At 49.2% G+C, this 13,709-nt stretch overlaps 1 protein-coding gene across 1 annotated transcript in view; it reads left to right on the plus strand.

The window, feature by feature from the left end:
* The window catches only part of GABBR2 (gamma-aminobutyric acid type B receptor subunit 2), a 343,152-nt gene that overhangs the window by 174,245 nt on the left and 155,198 nt on the right, over positions 1-13,709 (plus strand). Inside the window, exon 5 of the mRNA XM_027616869.2 lies at positions 10,525-10,590. Coding sequence (XP_027472670.1) covers positions 10,525-10,590 — 66 coding nt within the window. The remainder of the gene's footprint in view (positions 1-10,524; positions 10,591-13,709) is intronic.

Genomic DNA, 13,709 nt, shown 5'->3' on the forward strand with positions numbered 1-13,709 from the left:
GCTGGAAGTCCAAGGTCAAGGTGTTGGCAAGGCCATGCTCTCTAGAGGGCTCTGGGGCTCTCCCCTGCCTTTCTCTTAGCTTCTGGTGTTGCCAACAATCCTTGGAGTTCCTTGGCTTGCAGCCGCATAACCCCAATCCCTACTTCATAGGGCATTTTCCCCTTTCTCTTCACATCATCTTCTTATTAGGACACTAGTCATGTTGGATTACAAGTCTGCCCTACTCCAGTATGACCTCATCTTCACTAATTACATCTGTAGTGACCTTGTTTTCAAGTAATGTCACATTCTAAGGTATTGGGAGTTAGCATATCTCTGGAGGATACCATTCAGCCCTTCACAACATCCGACCTACTGCCCATTTTGTCTAGTTGTTTTATCATCTGTCTCCTCCCGCTGGAACCTAAGATCTGGGAGGCAGGAGTTTCTGTCTGCTGCGCTCACTGTGTCATTCCCCATCACCCAGAATCGAATTAATTTGAGTGTGTGTAAATAAAATACCAAGTCTGGACAGACAAAGCCAACAGAGAACACAAGGATGGAATATTCGGGAATAAAGTAAAGTAACTTCTGGAAAGCTCAGAGAAAAAGCAAATCTCTGGTTCACTGTGGGGTGGGATAGAGAAGGAGGTACAGAGGACGGGGAAGAAAATTAAATACCAAAGAGCAGAACTAGAATCTGCATTGGCGGTATTAGAGAGCAGAGTTAGTGCCAAGTGTGAAGGACAAACTTGAGATATTTCCCCGAATTCAGAGGAAGTGGTGAAAGTGGTCAGTCTAATGAGGGAAGAAGTAACAGGGACACTGGGGAAGGGAGATCCTAAGGGGAAATGAGGATGGATGAGACGGAGCCAAAATCAAAGCCAAACAGACACCGTAGTAGCAACAAGCATTCCTCGCACCCAGGTCTTGGTTTCTAATACCCATTCTCCATAAAAAGGATCCAGGACTCCTTGGAGAGACGGCTGACTCTGGGACTGGGGCAGGACATATGCAAGATGATCCAGGAGCATCTTTTAGTGCCAGAAAAGTAAGGGAGTATTCAAAACAGCAACAACACACACTCATGGGAGGGTGTCCGAGCCCAATTGAAAGAGCTCCCAGTGGCCAAAGCTGGGACCATGTCAGCAACAAAATAAAATAGTATTGGATTATAACCCAGTGTATAAAAATAAATATCCGTGTGTCTGTGCTGCTGTGAATAAATAAATGGGAAAGAACAGACAAATCTCCTATACAGAAGAATCCCAAATAATTTATGTAGATATTTCATGCTCATGGAGGTGGAGCAGGACGAACCACTTCTTAAGTGACTTCCTTCCAAAGAGCACAGTGAGGAAAGGGGGGAGAAGAGTAGCTTGATGGTGGAGAAATCAGACAAACACGACCTCAGCCAGGTGACCAAGGTCAACATCAACAGTGATAAGTCACACTGATAGGAGGCACCCTTGATATGAGGGGGTGAGAAGGCCAGTTTACCTCTGTGGCCTTCCTTCCCAAAACCCATGCCCTAAGCCTAAGCATGAGGAAAACGTCAAATTCCAGGTGAAGGCCATTTTCCAGATACTACTCAAAACTGTCTAGGTCTTCAAAAATAAGGAACGTCTGAGTCAAAAGGAGCCTACGTAGACATGACAACTAAATATAATGTGGTACTCTGCATGTGATCCAGGAATAGAGCAAGAACATTAGAGAAAAAAAAAAAAACAAAAAACTAAGGAAATCTGAATTAAGTATGGACGTTAGCTAATAATAATCAATATTGATCCATTAATTGTATCAAATGTACCACACTAACATAAAATATTAATAATAGGGGAAGCTGGGTGAGGAACATAGGGCAACTTTCTTTGTCACTTTTCTGTAAATCTAAAACTTATCTCAAATAAGAAGTTTATTTTTAAAAAAGGAGGCACACTTAAGTGGGCTAAAGAGAGTCCTGCTAGATGGGACGGACAGAATTGCTAACAGTCAACCATTTTGGAACTAAAAGATCAACAATTTCATAAAGGAAATGTGCGCACTGTTACATGCATGGTCTAGCTGGCCTTTCCACATTCTAGCAGAATTGGTGAAAAGAGAGTCATACCAAGACACATTTTGGCAAAATCTCTGAAGTACAAACATAAAGGGGGAAAAAAATCTATAAGTATCTAGGCCAGAAAAAAGCAAATTTCCCACAAAGGTGCAAAAACCAGGCCACTTCAACTCCTCTGCAGCTTTCAAGCCCAGAGACAATGGAGCAGCTGGGAGACATCCTCCCCATGCGTGTGGCTCAGGTCCTAGCCAGGTGCCCTTCTTGGAGTTAATCCTTGAAGTCCTACATCAGCTCAGCCGAGAACGATGGCAAACTTCAGAGCAGGTCGTGTTGGAGACGGCTGAGCAGGGGCCAATGCAACCCGTGGTCAGAGAGCTCAGTCCAAATCATCGTTACAAAATTGTACACAGATGCAGAAGTTCGTTTTGAAAGCAAATGTACATATACATAGGGTGCAAAAATAGATACTTTAATAACAATAACTGAGATAGAAAAATCCAAATTCCATTCACAGAGCCCCGAAAAGGGGGTGAGTAAAACATATGGGTGGGAACCTCCTGGTCTTAAGTAAAAGAGGGACTCAGCAGAGCCCACCTTGCTCATGAGTTTCCTAAATAAACATACATGCTAAAGAAGGCTTTGAATAACTTGATGGTAAATACACTACAATGCAAACAGAACCCAAAGCTTTTGGCAGAGAAGGTAGAAGCAGGGAAATTTTAGTCCACATATTGAAAACCGGAAAGCATAACATATAATTGCAGACCAAATAGAGCCATTCTGACCATAAATTCAAATGGGCCCATCTCCCTATTAAAAGGCAAAGACTTTGAGAATTATGTTTTTCAAGAACCGACTACAGCTATTGACAACAGAGAAAATGACCCAGAAAGGTCAAAGGTAAAATGTCGGGCACAGGTAGATCAAGCAAACCAAACCAAGCAAGAACCCCAGTGTTCATATGAGACCAAAGGGAGTTCAAGGTACCAGCTGTGATGAAGGAGAATCATTCTCTATAGATAGGGGTCCCATTCACCGTGAGAATAACACACTCATGGACCATTATTGCTGTAAATTGCATCTCATTGAAATATATAAAGAAAAGCCTGTTAAAATACAAAGGAGAATTGACAGAAACACAACAGCCCTGGGAGCCATAACACTCTCAGTCTTGGACAGATCACCCAGGCGAAAATACACAAAAGCACAGAGGAACCAAATCGTGAAATTCATCAGGTTGATTTAGCAGATACGTACCAAAGTTTGCCGCAAGGAAGTCAAGAAATGAAACCATCTCTGTGTGACGCAGACCCGAGGCCTCTCAGCTCCTTCCAGGCCTGTTCCAAACGCCGGGGCTTGCAAGTGAACTGTTGCCATGCTGGGGGGGGGGGGGGGGGGGGGGTGGCGGGGGCGGAGGCTGCCCCTGGCTATTTCCAGGGTGCCTGCTCGAAGCATTGGGCCCCGTGGGGGAGATTGCCCGGCTTCAGATGCTCTGTTTTGTTTTATTTGCTTTATCTATCTTCCCTGGAGCAGCACCCCCAACCCATCATTCAGGATTCAGATTCCAGGACAATCTCCCTAATTTATAAAGCAGCCGATGAGCAACCTTAATTCCATCTGCAGTGTTCATTCCCTCTGGCCATGTCACGGAGCATATTCTTGGGTTCTGGAGATTAGGAAAGAGGACATTTGGGGGTGGGGGGCCTCAGTCTGCGTATCATAGGAAGACCACAAAAATAGGCCTTCAGGTGGACTGCTGCCCCCTTTGCTACATGTGAGAGGCCTCGTGGGAGCTGCCCCCTGACCCCACAGGCCAGGAGCCTGCTTGACTGCCGGAAACTACATTTCACACAGGCACCCCAGGGGGATGCAAAGCTACAGAATAAACATCATCCATCTTCCCAGCGGGCCAGTTTTGCTCAGAAACATGGGAAGAAAAGCATTATTTTTATCTTAAGATAAACATAGATATGTTATTGGAATGCTAAATATACTTGAGTTTTTAAGATAAAATAATAAACTTTACAGAAGTGGCATGCTATGGGTTATTCCTTCTTCACTTCCTTCTTTAAGAACATATGTCTCCTTGGGATGCCTGGGTGGCTCAGTTGGTTGAGCATCTGCCTTCGGCTCAGGTCATGATCCCAGGGTCCTGGGATCAAGCTCCGTGTCGGGCTCCTTGCTTGGTGGGGAGTTTGCTTCCCTCTCTGCCTGCAGCTCCCCCTGCATGTGCTCTCTCTCTCTCTGACAAATACATAAAATCTTAAAAATAAAAATAAAAAATTAAAAAAGAATATATGTCTCCTTAAGGTATAGACTTGTCCAATCACTATGTTGTACATCTTAAACTAATGTAACGTTTTATGTCAACTACGCTCCAATAAATAGACAGGCGGACAGATAGATAAAAATGAAAAATAAACGGGAGGGCTAATCAGAATAAAAAGATCAATGTAACAACAGCAACAAAAGAATAGAGGTCTCCTGCTTCCTTGCCTAAATTTAGGCATATTTCTGGTAAGGAAAAAAAATGTCTAAGAAAAACTAACTTCAACTAAATGAAAGTACTCATTCTGGGTATGGAACAGTGTGTCCGGGCCAGGAGGGACTTTGGGAAGTGTCTAGGCTAACCCTGCTGGACTTACCCCAGGTCTCACAGCCGGAGTCAGGGGGCAGGAGTGGGCCTGGGTTCCAGACCCCTTCCCCAGTGCCCACTGGCCCTGATCAGGCCAGCCCCCAGCCCCATCATGGCCAGCCTCTAAAGCTCAGCCTCCCTTCCAACAGCACTGCACACAGTTTTATCTGATTTTCCAGCAGCCCAGTGGGTCTGTGGGACTGGGCACCTGGGAAATCAGGGAGCGATTGCAGGTGGACCAAGCCGGATGCACGGGTGGCAGAAGAGGCCAGGTAATGCAGAGGTCAGTGTCCAGTTGACCTTCCGTTCTAGCAGGATCCCACGCTTCCTGCCACAGGGAAGGCAGGATGGCGTGGCTTCTGCTCGCCTGCTCTTTTCAATGCCCACCAGCTATTTCAGTGTCTCAGGATCACACCGGCTGTTGCACTGCTTTCACGTCCAAGGCTACACCACTTTCCTCCGCGAGCTATTGCCACAAACTGGGTATTTTCTCAGCCAGGGAGGCAATACGTAGGGCTGAGCAGTCGAGTGCTCAGGCTCTGGGACCAGGCCGACCCGGGGTGGAGGCCAAGCGCCACCACCTCCTACCTATGGGGCCTGGTGTCTTAGGCTGAACTCCCTAGAAACAAGAGCCCGAGAGTCTGGTGAAAGTGATTTATTGAGAGCGCGCTCCGGAGAAGGGAGAGAGATGCAGGATAAGGCAAGAGGGGAGCCGGGCCAGAATGCAGTCTTGGCGGGATTGCCTGGAACACAGCCTGTGCCACAGAGCTGGCCCCGCCTTTCAGGGAGTCGGTCACTGGGTGCTGCAGGATGTGGGGCACCTCATGAAGTCCCTTCACTGTGGGCAGTTCTCGAGAGAGGGGGGTGAGCTGGAAGCAGCCCACCCTCCCTGCACGGGGATGGATGCCCCGGTCCTGAGCGCAGGAACCAGTAGGGCCGGCGGTGTGCCGCACTTGCGAAACTTCCTTCATTCTTTGGGGCTCAGCTCGCTCGTGAAACTTTCTGGAGTGGACGTAATAATAACACCTCTCTCTTTGGGCGGGGCTGATGCACTCCTTAGTCCCACAGCTAGAAGGAGCTCGGGAACTGTCCTTGCTTTTTATTTGCTAAGATCCCCTGCAACCTGGGGGTTATACACAAAGTTTTTGAATTGGGTCATGTTTCTGACGTGTCACTTTTGTGTGTGTGTGATCTTAGCTCACTTTAAGTGTCCCAGAGACAAAGAGGCTCTAGGCAAGAGATGAGAAGGACCAGGAAGGAGGGAAGGAAATCCGTCCAGGTTTGGACCTCCCACCCCATCGTTGTTTCCTCCTGTGTCTGCCCCTTCCCTGTAGGCGAGGCCTCTTGTGAACACAGGCCTCTGTGTGGTCTACACATGGATCTAGCCAGGTGAGTACGAGGTGTCCTTTGTCCCACCTCAGGTCACCTTTTGCTCCAGGTGGCCCCCTGCAGAATCAAGAGTCTGTGGAAGGGCACAGGAATTTTGGACCCTTCCCTGTGCCACATTCCGGATTCTCTGTACCATCCCAATTCTGTTCTGTCGCTCTTAGCCTCAGGGACGTTCAGGGCTCTCTTCCCCTACCCCCTGTTCTCTTCACACTGCCCCAGAGTCCTTTCCACAGCAAAGGAGTAAGTGCTCAGACCCCTGGCAGGGACATGGATGTGTGGCCAGGAGCAGGAACCACTGTCGAGACAAAATTTCTCTTTCTACTTTACAGATTTTCAGGGAAAGATACAAGTTACATAACATTGAACAGCGTGGTTCTGGAACTTTTGTGAGAGGACGCATGTGTTAAAAACTTTTAAGACTCCGGAAATCCAGGGACGCTTGGGTGGCAGTCGGTTGAGCATCTGACTCTTGGTTTCAGCTCAGGTCATGATCTCAGGGGCCTGAGATCGAGCCCCACATCTGGCTCCATGCTCCGCGTGCGGTCTGCTTGAGAGTCTCTCTCCCCCTGCTCACTCTCTCTCTCTCTATTTCTCTCTCTCTCTCACAAATAAATAAATAAATCTTTAAAAAAAGATTCCCTCTCCCTCTGCCCCTCCTTCCTGCTCTCTCTCTCTCTCTCTCTCTCTCTCATAAATAAATAAATAATCTTTATTTAAAAAGAAAGAAAAAGACTCCCAGAATCCAAAACCTTTCCCCTCGCCCCTGAATCGTCCAATAAATTGCTACTCTGGAAAGAAGAACGAGGTATATCCATGCTTTTCATACTCTCAGGAAAACTCATGCTCCAGGAGGACAACATATCCCATTTTGAGAAGCCCTTCCAGTTCTTTCTACCGCTCTCAAGGCTCCTGCTAAGCATCCCAAGCCAGTTCCATCTCCCTTTGTCCACTCCCCACACGGGATTCCATCTCGTCCATCTTGAACGCCCTTCCCTCTCTGGGAGCTGCACTGGGTGCTGGCTCTTCCCTCCCAGACACTGCAGCATCTTGCTGCCTCTCACTGGCTGGAATCAGAGTGGGTGTGGGTCGCTCCCTGCCGTGGGCAGAACCTGGCTCTGGCCAGGATCTTTCTCCAGGGTCCTTTGATGGTCAGAGGGCCACCAAGGTGAGAGCACTGGTTCCGCTGGGCAGTGTTGGGGGAAGCCTTTTGACTCTCTAGGAAGGGGCTCACTAGATCAGTGATCCCTTCGGATCCGCCCGATTCTAACAGTCTGGGAGCATAGCACCAAATGGTCCGTGCGACTTGGTTGTCATGGCAACAGAGACACCAAATGGTCCACAAGTGATAGAGCTGGTTATTTATCTATCTGCAGGTGGTCAGGTGGTCAGCCATGAAGATGTGGGCTCCTCAGTGCATTCAAGAAATGGACATGGTGAACCCAGTGAGTGCCGAGGCTCTAGGCTAGCAGGATATCAGTGCAGTGGTGATCATAGCTACCAGTTACTGAATAAGGAATGCAGGCCAGGCACTGCTCTTGGTACTTCACAGAGCATTTGCTCACTTAATCGTGCATTCAATGCCTACGGTTGATATATATGTCATGCCTTGGCCCCCTGACCTGGGGACCCAGAGATGAATCAAGTTACTCTCAGTCCAGCAGAGAAGACAGATAAGCAAGTGGACTTGTGCCATGATAGAGGGAAGCACAGAGTGCTCTGGGGCCCACAGAGGAGCAAATGAGCACCTCAGAGGACACAGATGGTTTCTCAGAGTAGGGGTGCCTGAGCTAAAGCATGAAGGGTGAGTGGCAGCTCTCCAGGCAGAGGTGAGAGGGAAGGGCCTTTAAGATGGACGAGCTTGCAGAAAGCAAGAGGGGAGCAGGTGGGGGAATGAGCCAGTGAAGGAGTATGTAAGTGGCAGACCTCTTTTAGAGAACTACAGGTAGCTCATTCTCATGCCCTGCAAGACTGGCAAGGACTGAGCAGGAGCTGGCTGGTAAAGCATCTCGAATGTCCTACTCAGGAGCTCAGTTGACCTGGAAAGCTCAGGGAGCCATGGAAAGATTTTACACAACCACATTTGAATCTTGGAATGATTCCTTAATCCGCTCTGTGGAGAGCAGGGTGGATGGAGCAGGACTAAGGGTGGGGATCCAGCCAGGAGGCAGTTGTATTTCACCGAGGACGAATGATGGTGGCTACACCCAGCGAGGTGAAGCTGCAGGGTTGGGGGTGATTTGGCACTGGTGGGCAGGCAGAACCAGTGGGTGGGTCCTGGTTAGGGCTTGGAGGGAGGCAGGTGAACCTGGGTGGGTGGGAGGTTGGCGACACTGTTCTCAGAAATGGACCACGCAGGAGGGGGGAAGGGCTCCTTGGCAAAGATGATGAGTTCAGCTTGGGATGTGCTGAGCTTGAGGTACGTGGGAGAATCCAAGTGGAGGGATCCAGGGGCAGCTAGAGAAAAGTTGGGCATGGGGAGAGTGATCGGGCCTCCATAGCACACAGCGGGCAGTTGTGGCCGGGGTCTTGAATGAGGCTGCCCAGGAGAGTGATGAGGACACAGACCTAAGGGCAGAACTGTGTAGAACACCAGCATTTAGGAACGTGCAGAAAGATGATGAGCTGACTCAGTCAGCAGGAGGGACTAGAGGTAGGAAAGAGCCAGGAAGGAAGCATCATGGAAGCCAACGGCTGGGTTTCCTTAGTATGAATCCTAGGGCCCCCCGGCAAGGTAGGTTGGATTATCCCTCTTTCAATGGTGAGAAAATTGAGGCTCCAGGGGATTAAGACTCAAGGTCACACAGCTGGTCAGTGGTAGAGCTGGGATTTGAACTGAGGTCCCCCTAACTCTAAAACCCAATAAGCTATTTTTACTATACCATGTTTAGCAACACAGAGCTTGGCACAAAGTAGATGCTCAGTAAGTGTTTGCTGGCTGGCTGGATGAATACTCTTAGCAGCAAAGAAGTCTAAAAGATTTCAACAAACAAGCAGAAAAAACCCTGGGGTGTGCCTGAGAGCATTGTCCACAGAACGGAAGCAGCTTAGAACTTTTTATAGCATTGTAGACATGGTGATGACAAAGGCTTGCCTTCCTTCAACTGCTCTGTTAACGATCTTTTAAAGTCCTTTCAGAGCAAGGTTTTTTTTTTCCCCCTCTTCTTTCCATTCTTGCTTGCAAACGAAGGATGATTTTAGAATCCAAGCCTTTTTTATTTTGCTAAAGTACATGATGAGTAAAATGGCCTCCCAGTCAGCACTTTCCAATTTTGAAAGATGCTAAAAACTGATCTTTAAAGGCATGTTTCTCTTCTTTATGCATCAAAGGGCCTTGAGGCCTGCTGGAGAGGCAGGAAGGTGGCACCACCTGCAAGCCTGAGCCTCAGGGCGGAGGGCAGGAAGTGACTGGGGTGGGGAGCAGGCCGGTGGGCCAGGGCCCCAGCTGGTCTCCTGCAGGCTGCCTGGCACATCTTCCTGTAGCCTGTTCTTGATGGGGCAGGGCCCTGCCTGGATCCCTGTCCCCCAGAGAGCACCAAGGGGCCCTTACCTGACCCAGGAGGGAGCCTCAGGCAAACGCCCAGTAAATGTTTGTTGAATGAATAAATGAGTCACAGGAGCTGTTGTGCAAGGCACACATGAAGATAATAAGTGCAGTCCTATTTATAGAGTTTTCAAGTATAAGTTTTTCTGGGAGTTAAAAATGGGTTGGGAGGAGGTTATAAAATCCTAATACTAGCTAGCACTTATTGGGCATTCGCCATGTGCCGGGAACTGTGTAAAGCAGTTTATGTGGGTCATCTCAGGGAGTCCTCCCGGAAGGTAGGTACTGCTGTTTTCCACTTCCCACAGGTGAGGCAATAGAGGCTAAGATGCATATAGGAGCCACCTGAGGCGCCCTGAGGCTTATGGGTGGAGCTGAGATTTGAACAAAGCTCAGAACTCAAAGAGACCCTGAAACTTCTTAATTGGGAAGCCTTGTGGGTTCCAGGAAGGTATAGAAAAGTCTAGAATACTAGGGGGGAGGGTGGGGGCCCTGCAGTCTTATTTCAGCCACCAACTCCCCTGGGGACCTTGGAAGCTCCTTTCTCTCCTCCGGCCTCAGTCTCCCTGTGTGTCAAGGGAGGAAGAAGATTAGACGCTGTCTCAGTGCCCTGTAGGGTTGGCCTGCCCTTGTTGGAGGAATCAGGGATGCTGCTGGGACCGCTGAGAGCTGCCAGCTTTATAAAGCCTCCAGCCCGTGCAGATTTGTCCCAGGGCGTGCCGTGGAGACCAGGGAGGGCAGCAGGAGCTGAGGGAAAGCTGGCCCCAGAGAGGGCCAGAGCATCCAGGCTGGGCTGGGGTGAGAGGGCAGGGCTCTTGGCTGGAGAGCTGGGGGTGCACCAATGTTCTCTGCCCGTGGCCTCAAGCCCCCAAGTGTGCCTGGCATCTACTCTCCTTCACACACATGTCCTTCTGTCCACAGGGCAATGACGTGAGGATCATCCTCGGCCAGTTTGACCAGAATATGGCAGCAAAAGTGTTCTGTTGTGTAAGTAAAACTTTGGTCATGTCACTGTGTCCGTGGGGAGTTTCACGAAGCTGTTTCTCAGACTCATTCTCACCGCCTGGTCTGAGCGGGATATAGGACTGGAGTCCGGGCTGTTGGAAGCAGAAGTGTTATGGTCACTGCTCTTTCCTCTTTGCAGGGAGCTAAACTCCCAGCTAAACTCTCAGAACAGTGCAGTCGTGGGAGGAACTAGGGACCTCAGCTGGCCCAACCTCCCCTCCAGTGCCCTGTCTAAGCCCTGTCGGCTAATGCCCTGCCCGTCTTCTCAGCCATGCTTGACGGGGGCAGGGCCGTGTGAACGGCAGGGTGGGAGGGGCCAGACATCCTGGCCAGGCTGAGGTGCCTCAGACCCCCTCCCGGCCCTGGAGCAGGGCTCGGAGTCTCAACTTTAGAACGATCTCTCAACTGTTCAGTATCTACCCCTGAATTCTTTACAATTGTCTGGAGTGTGATGGGCGACAAAGTACCTTTTTATACCTTATCTCGTTTCATCTTTTCAATAAACCTGTGACACACTCACAACTATCATTATCCCACTTTATAGATAAGGAAATAGAGGCCCAGCTCGTTGCTGAGCCAAGGCTCCATCCGCATCACCTGATTCCCGGTCCAATCAACTTCTTTCCACATGATGTTCTATCTAAGTACTGTTCTATCAATTTGGAAGTTGTGAAATCTATTGGAAACAGATCCAAGGTTGCAAAGAACCCTAACAGGCTGGAATGTTTGCTTCAATCTAAGAAGGTTAAATCTCATAGCCTTAATAGAAGGTTACATTAGAACAAATCAAGCTGCCTGTGTCCAAGGTGACAGAGGCATAGCTGAGGAGGACTGTGCATTTAGAACAGAACAGACTTTAGGGTCTTGGTTGACTTCAGGGTTGCTGGTGAGTCACCAAGGTAAGCATAACTCCGAGGAGCCAAGGGGACCTCCGGCCTTATGTCCACACCCAGGGAAGGTGGTCCCTCTGCTGTCTGCTGGAGAGACACTGCCTGGGGTATCCTTCTCAGCTCCTGCTACCCCTTTCCAGAGAGATGCAGGAACTCAAAGCACACCAGGAGTGAGGACAGAACGGTGACCGGAAGCCACAGTCACACGGGGCTGTTTTATCCCAAAGGCTCAAGAACAAAACGAGAACTGCCTGATCATCTCTCGATTTACTGGGGATCCTGGATGGAGTTGGGAGCTCAGGAGCCAGTCTGCTGCTTAGTTGCTGAATTTGGACTTGTTGTTGACACTTCTGGAGCCTCTGTTTTCTCATCTGTAAAGTGGGGATGATAATAGTACCAGTCTCCTAGGATTGTTGTGGAGATTGAATGAACAGAAACACTGCACGGTGCCTGATGGATAGTGAGCCCTCGGTAAATGTCCGTGGTCTTTTTTTGTTTATTTAATGTAAAGTCTCAGGTGTGTGAGAATGGAATGGACCACTGCTGGGCTGGTGAGTTTCCTATCTGATGGTCTTTACAAGATGGTATGAAGCATCCTCTGCTCCAGTTAAGGGGAGCAAGGGATCTTTCCCTATGAAAATCTAAGGATGAACATGAGAAAAATTGAAAAAATGGAGCAAATGGATTTAATACATTTTACTTCAAAACCTTGCTCATAAAGTTTTACTCATAAACCTTTATCATAAAACCTTGCACATTACCATCTGAAGTCCTGAAGTGGCCCATTTTCCCATTTTAAAAAGGATAATAGGGGCGCCTGGATGGCTTTGTCATTAAGCGTCTGCCTTCAGCTCAGGTCATGATCCGAGGGTCCTGGGATCGAGCCCCACATCGGGCTCCTTCCTCAGCGGGAAGCCTGCTTCTCCCTCTCCTACTCCCCCTGCTTGTGTTCCCTCTTTCACTCTCTCTCTCTCTGTGTCAAATAAATAAATAAAATCTTAAAAAAAAAATAAAAAGGAAAATAATGCCCCATATTGGAGAATGGGATCTCTTTGGGGGAAGAAACTGGATTTTATCCCTCTCCTTCCCCACCCTTCACCATATCCCCAAGGCCTTGCAAGCAGCTGGTGCATGGTGGGTCATACCTCCAGGAGAAATAAATCAATAAACATGATCCATGAAGGCACCACACTGGTCGCTGGCCATCTCCCTTTTACAAGCACTGGAGACAGACCTCATGCTCCGCTCTGAGCCAAACCCAGGTGGGGGCGTGGCTGTAATTCCACTCTGTGCCATGCACTGGGATTCTTTTCCAAATGGCATTTCCAGCCATGGTTTCTGCTTCAGAACAGACAGGCTGGCTGTCTTCCTCTCGACCCAAAGCCCCAGGCTGCCTGCCTTCCACATGGTGTGGGACACCATCCACCTCCTCATTCTACTTTGCTCTTGTTGGATGGCGGACATTTTGCAATGGGCTTCCTCTTAGAGTCTGCGGGTGGCTTTGGTTGTTGAGAAATTCCTTGCAGGTTTTTTTGTTGGGTGTTTATTTGAGACCCTCGGAAGCAATCTGCCCTCTTACGTGGTTAGGAAGGAATTCTTCTGGCAGGTCTGGAGGATCCTGAGGAGAGTCTGCTCCGTGTCTTCCTACTGGATCAAGACTGGCGTGTGACAGGGGGAGGGGCTGCTCAGAGCGGAGACCCCTGTGAAAGAGCCTTCCTGTCCTCGTCGGGGTCAGAGTGCAGATCCGGTGGAAACAGCCGTGTCTTTGCCATCCAAATGCCGCAGTGCAAAGTTTGCAGCGTGTTGCTGTGTTCTTGAGACTGGAACCGCCACCCAATGGAAGAGCAGACTCCAGCAAATGCAAGACCTATTTATAGCCCTGTGGCAAAATGTTCATTTGGGCTTCAGCACAGAACGAGCATGTCTCCGTCGCTTTTGTCTCGTCCTCCCCCCTCGGGGGTCTATTCTAAATTCTCAAGCACTCTGGCCTGGGTTCTGGTTTTAGCTCCACCAGCTGTGTGACCTCAGGCGGGTCACCTTACACCTCTGGTCTCCAGCTGCCTCACCTCTACAATGGAAGCAGCAGTCCTTGCCCCATCGGCCTCACGGGGTTGGCAAGAGGCTTAAATAAGGCCCCGAAAGGAGACCATCATCCCAACCGTGAACTGCCTTCTTGATGTGAGGATTTATTACTCTCATTGGTGTGACCAT

This window comes from Zalophus californianus, chromosome 13 (assembly GCF_009762305.2).
Source record: "Zalophus californianus isolate mZalCal1 chromosome 13, mZalCal1.pri.v2, whole genome shotgun sequence".
NCBI lineage: Eukaryota > Metazoa > Chordata > Mammalia > Carnivora > Otariidae > Zalophus > Zalophus californianus.